The sequence below is a fragment of the Chiloscyllium plagiosum genome, unplaced genomic scaffold (genome assembly GCF_037043375.1).
Source record: "Chiloscyllium plagiosum isolate Xiang-an unplaced genomic scaffold, Cpla_swu_hap1 HiC_scaffold_26, whole genome shotgun sequence".
NCBI classification, from domain to species: domain Eukaryota; kingdom Metazoa; phylum Chordata; class Chondrichthyes; order Orectolobiformes; family Hemiscylliidae; genus Chiloscyllium; species Chiloscyllium plagiosum.
In genome coordinates, this window is record NW_028270164.1 from 21,542,793 (window position 1) to 21,555,101 (window position 12,309).

At 40.2% G+C, this 12,309-nt stretch overlaps 1 protein-coding gene across 1 annotated transcript in view; it reads left to right on the plus strand.

Annotated features, from left to right (window-relative positions):
- The window catches only part of LOC122563165 (6-phosphofructo-2-kinase/fructose-2,6-bisphosphatase 2-like), an 83,154-nt gene that overhangs the window by 50,480 nt on the left and 20,365 nt on the right, over positions 1-12,309 (plus strand). Inside the window, exons 11-12 of the mRNA XM_087973559.1 lie at positions 3,318-3,447; positions 10,583-10,645. Of these exons, the coding sequence (XP_087829685.1) occupies positions 3,318-3,447; positions 10,583-10,645 (193 nt within the window). The remainder of the gene's footprint in view (positions 1-3,317; positions 3,448-10,582; positions 10,646-12,309) is intronic.

Sequence of the window (12,309 nt, forward strand, 5' to 3'; positions counted from 1 at the left end):
GCTTCACAACCAGCTGAAGAAGGAGCAGTGCTCCAAAAGCTAGTGCTTCCAAATAAACTTATTGGACTATAACCCGGTGTTGTGTGATTTTTAATTAAAACCAGAAAGATTTTTATAATATCTATTTGAGAAGCGAAAAGGTAAACCCAACATCTTCATTTTCCATGCATGCTGTCTGACCTGTTGTAATCTCCAGCATTTGTTGTTTTCAGTATCTTCATTTCACTACACTGCATTTTTCATTTTTTTTTTGATAAACATATTTCAGCATGCCCTTGGGTATTGCAGTTTATTCAGCATTAAGGTTTGTTTTTTTTAAAATTAAGCAACTTGTTGCATTCAGTTTTAAACTCTTTCACATTGTATTTGCTGTAAGTTATCAACATTTGGCATTGAATTCTCCTGTTGTAATTGTCTGCATTAAAACTACAACTGCGGTAGTTTTAAAACAAAACTAGTTAATCTCCCATGGTGGTACTCTGACAGAGCTGAGACCATGTGAAGTCTTCAAGGATGTTAAGTTAGATGCTGAGAACAATTAGGAGAAAGTGAGGACTGCAGACGCTGGAGACCAGAGTCGAGAGTGTAGTGCTGGAGTAGCACAGCAGGTCAGGCAGCATCCAAGGAGCAGGAGAACCAACGTTTCGGGTATAAGCCCTTCATCAGATTCCTTTTCCACCACTACATTCTCGACGCTGAGAACAATTAGACCAGACTACACAAGTGTAATTCAATCTCCATTTTGAAGTATTTGTTTACTTTCCTTTCCATTAAAATTTTCTACATTACCTCCCTTGATGAGTATAATTAGAGTCATAGAGATGTACAGTATGAAAACAGATCCTTCGGTCCAACTTGTCCATGTCAACCAGGTATCCTAAATTAATCTATTCCCATTTGCCAGTGTTTGGCCAATATCCTTCTAAACCCTTCCTATTCATATACCCATTCAAATGCCTTTTAAATGTTGTAATTGTACCAGCCTCCACCATTTCCTTTGGCAGCTTATTCCATACGCACACCACCCTTTGCATGAAAAAGTTGCCCCTTAGGTCCCTTTTAAATCTTACCCCTCTCACCTTAAACCTATGCCCTTTGTTTTGGATTCCCCCACGCTGGGAAAAAGACTTTTCTATTTATCCATCCTGCCCCTTGTAATTTTATAAACCTCTATAAGGTCACCCATCAGCCTACAATGCTGCAGAGAAAACAGCCCCACCCTATTCAGCGTCTCCCAATAGCTCAAACCTTCCAATCCTGGCAACATCCTTGTAAATCTTCACTGAACCCTTACAGGTTTCACATCCTTACTATAGCAGGGTGACCAGACTTGAAAACAGTATTCCAAAAGTGGCCTAACCATTATCCTGTACAGTTGCAACATGACCTCTCAATTCCTATACTCTACACACTGACTAATAAAGGCAAGCATACCAAACGCCGCCTTTACTATCCTATCTATCTGTGAATCCACTTTCAAGGAACAATGAACGTGCACTCCAAGGACTTTTTTTTTTTAAGATTCCCTACAATGTGGAAACAGGCCCTTTGACCCAACAAGTCCACACCGACCCTCCGAAGAGTAGCCCACCCAGACCTATTTCCCTCTGACTAATGCACCAAACACTATGGGCAATTTAGTATGGCCAATTCACCTGACCTGCACATCTTTTTGGATTGTGGGAGGAAACCGGAGGAAACCCATGCAGACACAGAGAGAATGTGCAAACTCCACACAGACATTCACCCAAGGCTAGAATCAAACCTGGGACCCTGGTACTGTGAGGCAGCAGTGCGAACCACTAAGCCACCGTGCTGCACCACACTGTTGTTCAGCAACACTTCCTAGGACCTTCCCATTGAGTGTTTAAGTCCTGCTCTTATTTGCCTCTCCAAAATACAGACCTCCTATTTATCTAAACTCCATCTGCCTCTCCTCAGCCCATTGGCCTATCTGATCAAGATCCCATTGTACTCTGAGGTAATCTTCTTCACTGTCCACTACACCTCCAATTTTGGTGTCACCTGCAACTTATTAACTATATCTCCTATGTTCACATCAAAATCATTTATATAAATGCCGAAAAGTAGTGGACCCATCATCCATCCTGTGGCATACCACTGGTCATAGGCCTCCAAACTGAAAAGTGACCTCCACCACCACCTCTGTCTTCTACTTTCATGCCAGTTCTGTATCTAAATGGTGAGTTCTCCCTGTATTCCATGTGATATAACCTTGCTAACCAGTCTACCATGAGGAATCATATTGAATGCCTTATTGAAGTACATATAGATCACGTTCACAATCCTGTTATTTCTTCAAAAAACTCAATTAAGTTAGTGAGACATTATTTCCCACAATCAAAGCTATGTTGACTATACATAATCAGTCCTTGCCTTTCCAAATACATGCAAATCCTGTCCCTCAGGATTCCCTCCAACAGCTTGCCTACCACCGATGTCAGGCTCACTGGTCTATAGTTCCTGGGTTTTCCTTACCACCTTTCTTAAATAGTGGCACCACGTTAGCCAACCTCCAGTGTTTCAGCACCTAATTATTGAATTACCATTATAAATGCAGGCATTAAAACTTACATTACCTGACAATTTTCTATTGTATGTTTAATATTTTTATGATTAATCCATTTTTCTAATCAACTTATTCAGACTTAATTCACACTTCTGGGGCAGGTGAGACTTGATCCAGTGCCTCCTGGTGCAGTGGTAAGACTCTATCACTCCACCACAAGAGGGTGCACCAATATTAAAAGTTAACTATAAGCATGCAAATCATATTGTTTTTTGGTTTAACCTGGATACTGTACCTGATTTTAAAAATCTGTCGTCAGTGGAACTGGACTGGTGTTAATCACAAAGTTCATCAGAAGTCTAAAGGGGCATCTTGCTGTGCTTTTTTATGTGATCAATTTTGGCAATTTCAATAAGAAAAATATTAGCTGTTAGTGTTGTGGCATTTGAGACACTTGGCATTTTCCACGTCTAAACCATTCACAAAGGATTTTTTTTTTTGTTTATGTTTTTCTAAATTCCAGAAGTATGTGCAATGATTTAAGAGTTATGAATGTCAGACTTAAGAATACTTGTACTTACCAATGTGATTCCATATAGCAGTTTCATTTTACAAACCTATATATGAACAGCTGCTTTACAGTGGTACTGCATTGTGTTCTACATGCATACAAATCAACTTTCAAACAGACCCCAGAACAGAATCCATTTGCAAACCAGCCACAGCCTGTATTTGGAGATATGTATGACAATGTTATCTTTTCAGTAACCTACCTACTTGTTTTTAGTCCTACCAGGATTTGGTCCAGCGGGTGGAGCCTGTCATCATGGAGCTAGAGAGACAGGGAAATGTCCTTGTTATTGCACACCAGGCTGTCATGCGGTGCCTCATCGCTTACTTTATGGATAAGGGAGCAGGTACAGTGAAAAGAAAGTGAACAGTATTATACCTTTCAGACTTTTCCTTTCTGTCTAATTCTCTTAACCTTATTTGCAACAAGACACACTTTCCTTAATATTGACTGTCTTTCTTCATTTATAAGCGTTGAGATTGAGTATTAGTACCATGTTGATGAACAGTAAAGGTTTGCAGATGAACCCAGCATGGACATATACTTTCCAGTTGATTTCATATTATAAAAAATGGGAACTTACATACCTCTTACCTCTACTTCCCTGAGACCCTTTGCTGCATTTACTACCTATATCCTGACTGACATCAACTTTTCTTTACGTCATTTTCAACATTTTGTCTCCGTTCCTCAGATATTCACTCTGCTGGAATGTCCTTTCACAGGTACCTCTTCCCACTTGCACAAATGGGCATTACGGATGTGAGCGTAGCCTGAGAATGTCAACAACCTACTTGGCCATGTGATGTTAGTACAAAACACATAGTAATCAGAAATTGTGACTTTGATTAATTTTTCCACCCCAAAACAAGAGCTTTTAGATCAGTTGTAGTCCCACTGTAGCTGAGATTGGCTAACTCAGCACAGACAGTAGATTTTATCGATACTTGTGTGCTACTTACTGGATAAATTTTCTGAATTCTACTGCTGTCTTAACAGATCTGAAATTAAAATTTATTTATGTGTGCAAACTCTCTTTAAATAGCTAAGTAGGATGACATGACTTTCAACTTACCAAACACGTATTGAAATGAATCCTGAAGAATTAATATTTCTTCTGGGAAGTAAGATTGAAAAGCCCAAACTATATATAAAGTCTTCACTGCTATTATTTGAGTGGGTCAAACATATTCAGCACTTTTAAAGAGATAGGGAGCAATTGAAATTGCCCAGAATCCAAGATAGTATAAAAAAAGAAAGATTCCAACATTTAGATAAGAAACAGGAGCTGGAGTAGGCCATTTGGCTCTTCAAGCTTCCCTATCATTCCGTAGGGATCACGACTGATCTTCTACTTCAACTCCACTTTGTTGCACTACACCCATATTTAACTCGCTCACTATCTAAAAATCTATTGGTGCCCATCTTGAATGTATATATGCATAGCTTTCTGGGACAATGGACTCCAAACATCCATAACCTTTTGAATGAAGAAACTTATCCTTATCACAATGCTAAATGATCAATCCTCATTCTGAGACCCTGATCTCCCCATTCTAGATCCTACAACTAGGGGAAATATTCCCCTTATTATCAAATTGACCAACCCCCCTGGGAAATTTATGTCTCTGAGAATGCCTGTAATGTAATGAATATAAATTTAATCCACTCTCACTCTCCTCAAAAGACACCTGCCTCATCCCAGAAATTAGGCTGATGAACATTTGTTTTGCTCCAAGTAATGCAATCAAACCTCACTACAGGTCAGGTGACCCAAACTGTGCACAGCACCGCAGAATGTAATTCACCAAGGCATCAGCGAACTACCATCAGAATTCTACACTCCATTAATCCAAATCTGCCTTTAACAAGACATTTGTTGTCCTCCCAATTGCTAAATATATACTGTCTGTCAACTGTGTGACTTGTATACAATGCCGCCCAAATACATCTGAGTACCAGCATTTTCCAGTCTCTTTTCCATTTTGTCTTTGCAAGTGGATAGCTTTTCAGTTCACTTCCCGACATTTTATTCTATTTGCAATACCTACCCAGTCAACTTACCTACAATTTTCCCCCAAAGTCTCACCTGCCACCACAGCTTACTCCCTGATCCAGGCCTGTATCGTCAACAAACATGACACACCACTTTTAATTCCTCTGTTTACGTCACCATTATAGCTTATAAAGAGCTGAGCTTCATTTACCTCCTGATTCCCAAACCTGAAAATGGCTCCATATCAACACATTACTCCCAGTTCCTATACAGTAGACTTGCAAAATATTTTCTGACAAGCTAAATAAAATATATCATCTGCTTGACCACTGCCCACTGTGATGGCCACAACCTCAAAACCTTCAGCAGATCTGTCACATCCAATTTCTTTCTTTCAAATCAATGTGACTATGCCCAATCACAGTTCTCTGAGTGCTTTATTAGCACATCCTACGTGATAGAGTCTTAACAACCTACATATTGGTAACAGGTACTGGGAGTTCTTCCTTCCCACCTCTCCGATCCACTCTTCGCTCCAAACTGTCAACATCACTCCCCAACCTTCGTCTACCTATCACATTCTTCCAATGCATCTCCTCCACTTTCTGTACCTCCACCCTTGAACCCCACCCCTTGAATCACAATAAGAACAGAATTCCCCTAGTCCTCACCTTCCATCCCACCAACCTCTGGATACAACGCATCATCCTCCACCATTTCTGCCACCTACAAACAGACCAAAGATATATTTTCCTCCCCACCCCTATCTGCATTTGGCAGAGACCATTCCCTCTGTGACTCCCTTGTTAGGTCCATGCCCCACACTAACCCACCCTCCACTCCCGGCACCCTCTCTTGCCACCACAAGAGCTGTAAAAGCTATGCCCACACCATACCCCTCACCTCCATCCAAGTCCCCAAAGGATCTTTCCACATCCGGCAGAGATTTTCCTGCATCTCCTCACATGTCATTTACTGTGTCCGTTGCTCTCGATGTGGTTGCATGTACATTGGGAGACAGGATGCCAACTTGTGGAACGTGTCAGAGAACATCCCCGGGATACCCACACTAAGCAACCTAACTGCCCTGTGGCCGAACACTTCAACTCCACCAAGGACATGCAAGTCCTGGACCGCCTCCACCACCAGATTCTAACCCCCCCCAATGCCTGGAGGAAGAACACTTCACCGCCTTGGCGCCCTTCAACCACACAGTGGCATGATGGCTCAATGGTTAGCACTGCTGCCTCACAACATCAGGGACCAGGGTTTGATTCTAGCCTCGGGTGACTGTCTGTGTGGAGTTTTCATGTTTTCCCCATGTCTGCACGGGCTTCCTCCGGGTGCTCCAGTTTCCTCCCACAATCCAAAGATGTGCAGGTTAGGTGAATTGGCCATGCTAAATTGCCCATAGTATTCTGGGATGTATAGGTTAGGTGCATGAGTCATGGGTAAATGTAGGGGAATGGGTTTGGGTGGGGTACTCTTCAGAGGGTCCAAGGGCCTGTTTCCATGCAGTAGGGATTCTAATTCACACGGGAATGATGTTGATTTCACCAATTTGCTCATCTTCCCTCCCTCCCACCTTATCCCAGATCCAACCCTCCAACTTGGCACCATCCTCTTGAACGTCCTACCTGTGCATCTTTCTTCCCACATATCCGGTCCACCCTCCACTCCAACCTACTACCATCACCCCCCCCACCTCCATCTACCTATTGCATTCCGAGCAACCTTCCCCAACCCAGCCCCAGCCCCTTCCCATTTATCTGTCAGCCCTCTTGCACACCCCCTCCCTCGCCACACCACACCCCCACATTCCTAATGAAGAGCTCATGCTTGAAACGTCGACTCTTCTGCTTCTTGGAGGCTGCCTGAATGGCTGCGCTTTTTCAATGCCACATATTTTGACTGTGAGTGATCGTAAACATATTGCTTGGCTGTTGTAGATTATGGAAACCCTCTGGTACAGAGGAACCTCGTGGTACAGAGGAACTTCGATTATCTAGCATTTGATTATTCAGCATGATCGCAAGATCGCAATGCTTGGCTAAACTGTTATCTGACACTCGCTCATCCAGAATTCGATTAACTGAACGAAATACTCCCCGCCCGTGTCCTTTGGATAATCGAGGTTCCTCTATTTATTTCAACTTATTTGTATTGTATTGGTTTGACACAAAAACAGTACTGGAGAGCTTCAGCAGATCTGGCAACGTGTGAAGAAAGAAACAGTTAATATTTCCAATGTCATATGACTGTTCTTTAGAACTGAAGGGGGATGAACAAATAGTGAAGGTGCCTAGTGCAAAAGTCAGAGGGAATGTTAATGGTAGTAAAGGAGAAATATAGTTTAATAAAAAGGTGTTAATGATAGGTGTGAATGATAAAATTATGGGTCAGATGTGCAGAGAGTATTCACTGTTTAGTGAAGGACAATGTAGGTATAGAAATCAGGGTACTAGTGTTTTAGGTGACTTGAATGTGAATAAGTCCCTATGCCCAAGGGAGATATATGCCAGGCTTATGTGGAGACAAGGGAAGAGATTGCAGAGGCTCTGACGTTAATTTTCAAATCCTCTCTGGCTATAGGATGGTTTCTAGAGGACAGCCAATGTGATACTGTTAATCAAGTAGGATTGTAGGGATAAACCAGAAAACTACAGAACAGTGAATAATACCTGTCATACCGAAACTATTGGAAAAATTCCTGAGGAGCAGAATTAATATTCACTCAGAGAGGCAAAGATTAATCAAGGATAGACAGCATGGGTTTATAAGGAGAGCATCATATGTAACAAATTTAACTGAATTTTTTTGAGGAAGTGATTAAGTGTGTAGATGAGGGCAATACCATTGATGTAGTCTATATGGGTTTCAGTAAAGCTTTGGACAAGATAGCGCATGGCAGACTAATTAAGAAGCTAAGAACCCAGGGGATCCAGGGCAATTTGACAAGTTGGATCCAAAATTGACTTAGTGGCAGAAAGCAGAGTATGATGGTTGAAGGTGTATTTTTTGACTGGAAGCCTGTGACCAGTGGTGTACCACAGGGTTTGGTGCTCAGTCTCTTGCTTTTGATAGTGTACATTGATATCTCAACATGAATGTAGGAAATGAGATCAGTAAATTTGCAGATGATATGAAAGTTGTTGTAATGAGCAAAGAAGAACAACTACAGGACAATATAGATGGGCTGATCAAATAGTTTGAACAAAAGCAAATGGAATTGAATCCTCAAACGTGTGAGGTGATGCATTTTAGATTAAATTACAGTGTGGAAACAGGCTCTTCGGCCCAACAAGTCCACACCGACCTGCCGAAGTGCAACCCACCCATACCCCTACATTTACCCCTTACCTAACACTACGGGCAATTTAGCATGGCCAATTCACCTGACCTGCACATCTTAGGACTGTGGGAGGAAACCGGAGCACCCGGAGGAAACCCACGCAGACACGGGGAGAATGTGCAAACTCCACACAGTCAATCGCCTGAGGCGGGAATTGAACCTGGGTCTCTGGCGCTGTGAGGCAGCAGTGCTAACCAGTGTGCTACTGTGCCGCCCACGGTGTTTCTTCTTATCTTGACTTCATGTTTTCTCCCTTCATCTAATCTCTTCCCACTTATCCTAAAGACCAGAAGACAGTGGAGCAGATGTGCTTGCTGTCATTCAATGAGATTGTGGCTGATCTAATAATCCTCAACTCTAATTTTCTGTCATCTCCCCATGACACTTGATTTCCCTAATGATTCAAAATCTTTCCTAAATTTACTTAACAGCCCAGCTTCAACAACTTTCTATGGTAATGAATTCCACAGATTCACTGGCATCTTGTGGAAAAAAATAAACTCTTCATCCCTGTTTTAAATGGACAACTGTTTACTCCAAGATTATGCCCTCTGGTCCAAAACTCTGCCACAAAGGGAGGCAATCTATTCACATTGACCCTACCAAGCCTCTAAGAACCTTAATGTTTCAAGAAGTATTTTTAAATTATTCTACTGAACGCCAGTGAGAACAAAACCAACCTAGTCAACCTCTCGTCATAAGAAAATCCTTCCACCTTTGTGAATTTTCTCTGAATTGCCTCCAATGCCAGAATATTTATCCCTGGCCAAGGGGACCAAAACTATTTATAGTATATCAGCTGTGTTCTGACCAGTGTTTTATATTGTTTTAGCAAGGTCCCTAAATCTATACTCCATTACATTTTAAATAAAGACCAATATTCCATTTCTCTCTCCCGTTACCTGCTATATTCTAGCTTTTTGAGATTATTGCACTAGAACCCTCAAATCCCTCTCTATGTTACAACTTTCTGCAGTCTTTACCCATTTAAATAATATTCAGCATCTCTAGTTTTTTTCCTATCTCCAAACTGCAACTAATTTCTTTCAGCAAAAAGAGAGAGATTGAACCCTGACCACCTTCCTAAGTTTCACCATCTCCATAACCATATAGCTATTTGTTTAAGGTTAAAACTTTAGGGTTTACGGAAGTTTTTTTTTCAAAGCTGGTTTAGCTCAAATTCCCTCTGGACTGTCATTATTCCAAATTTTTTGCAGACCCCAGACTCCAGCTAACTAAGCCATCTGTTCTGTTACTATATCTCTTTTTTTTCTACTCAATAAATATTGGTGCATTATCTTTATGAGCTGCAGTCACTAAAATCTGACATTTTAATATTTCTTTCCTATTTATTAACCTCTTAAGTCAACATGACTCCCGCATCTTAAGAGCACTAGACATCAAAAATACAGTTGTATTTATCCTATTTTAAACTACTAAAACACATGAACCACGAACAAGATATTCATAGGTATTACCAATTTGCAACCTTGCTTTCTCTTATAAAGCAAGGAAATAAAATGTATATTTTGGATTGTGGAAACCAAGAAATTGCCAGTTTTTGAAACGTTTTGTACCATTATCTGACATCATATGATTCTAGGAGACTTTGTGTAGTATAAGTTAACATCCTTTTTCTTCATCTCTTGGAAACTGTTCTAAATCCAGTGAAGTTCATGAAATAAAAAGCAAGTGTAAGGCTCCACATGAAATGTTTAGTGAACTTAACTGAGTATTTATTGAGAAGCCTGAATGTTTCAGTATAAAGTGGAGTAAAGATTACAAGCTGATGTAGAATCCACAATCTTTCTGTTTAGGGAAAGAGAAAATATGGCACAGGTACTTTTCTGAGGTTGAAGTAACTTTGCATTGATAAAATATCATGCAAAGTTATACCAAGTCTATTTGTGAATGATCAGCATTGACAAATATCAAGAGTCATTCTCCAGCACTGATACCTGACATTTCTAAAGTAGTTTTTTTTAAAGCCACAAACAGATTTAGTACATAACTGAGTGATCTTCACTTTAATTCAGTGCCACCATGTGTAACAATGATGGAAAAGAGTTTGTTGTGAACAGGACCAGCTTTATTTCTTGTAATTTTAATTTTTTTTGTTTTTGTTTATTACAGATGAGTTGCCATACCTGAAGTGCCCTCTACATACTGTGTTAAAACTAACACCTGTTGCCTATGGTCAGTAATCAAATATTATACTATCATTCAAATCTGTCTTTAACAGTGAGCACAGGGAATGGTGGGTCAGATGCTGAATTTGTTAAACTTGAAGAGCCCCTACAGTGTGAAAACAGGCTCTTCGGCACAACGAACCCACATTGATCTTCCGAAGAGCATCCCACCTGATCCATCTCCCTACCCTATTCTTGTAACACTGCATTTCCCATGGCTAATGTACCTAAAGTACACATTCCTGAGCACTGTGGGCAATTTAGCATGGCCAATCCACCTAATTTGCACATCTTTGGACTGTGGGAGGAAACTGGACTATCTGGCGGAAATCCACGCAGTCACAGAGAGAATGCGCAAATTCCAACACAGACAGTCACCCAAGGGTGGAATCGAATCCAGGTCCTTGGCACTATGAAGCAACAGTGCTAACCACTAATCAACCGTGCCGCCCTGATTGTGGTTTTTGTCATCCTAGAATAACCATTCTTCAATTTATATGTCCAAAATACATCTAAATCTTGAGAAATGAAGACACATTTGAAACATAATGTTGCAAAATGCTGGTACCACTTTTCACACTACAGGAAGTTCAAACAAAAAAATTTCAAAAAGTAAATGATGTATGGACTATGCTAAGAAAAGTCATATACTGTCAAATCGTCTTGTCCAGGACTCAGAAAGATAGATTACAAGAATAAAAAATTAAAGGGGTAAACCATCTTTTATATTACATGAGAGGACAGAATGCTGATTGGGTGGCAGATGGACTCTGTTAGAGGACTTGCCATGGAGAATTTATCAGTTGACAGTTAACTGCCAAGCTCTATTTAAATCTTAAATCAGGTAAATTGACTGATTTATCGGGACGTTGCTCTAAGAAAATGAACCAATGAGTGGTTGCTATCTATTTAGTTGAGCTGAAATAGGTGCAGTGCATGTATATGGTCAATCTGTCTGCAACTTCTCAATATTTTTCAGCAATTCTCAAGTTTTGTATGACTAAATAACATCTGTAGAGTTTTTAAAGACAATTTATAGGGATATATCCCCATAGTCATGCTCTATTTCAACTTATTTACTGCTGCCTGTGGTTTTACTTTCAGACATGTATTACAGTAGCGATGTTATTAAACTATGGAAGCAGGACTTGGTTTATATATTCCAGAATTGGCCTAGTTATCTTGATTTCTATTTAGTTCTATTTTCTTTCTTTCTTGGGAAAGAAATTTGATTATAGTTTTGCACAGTACAGCTATGTATTTACAATTATGTTTAATAAGTGTCACGCACTGTGTCTAAATGAGACACAAAGAAATTTGAGGGCATAGGAATATCATGAGTAGAGATCTAATGTATTTACCAGAATTCACATTTCCGACTTCAATTCTGTTTTCATTTTGTTAAGTTATGTTTCTCTCCTTTTCTCCTTTGCTATCTCTGTCTCTCCAGTTATCTCTTTGAGTCATCCACTGAGGACTATTTTCTAGACTTTGCATGCCTCTCATACATAACACTGTTGCTCTAGTCCCACCGGTCCATAACATAAAATAAAAATACTTTTTCTAGTAACCAAGATGGGTAATTAAATATCTTTATCAGATTTTAAACAACATGATCTATCAACCAGTTTTCCTAATCAGTACAATTATGGGTTTATTATCAATTAAACC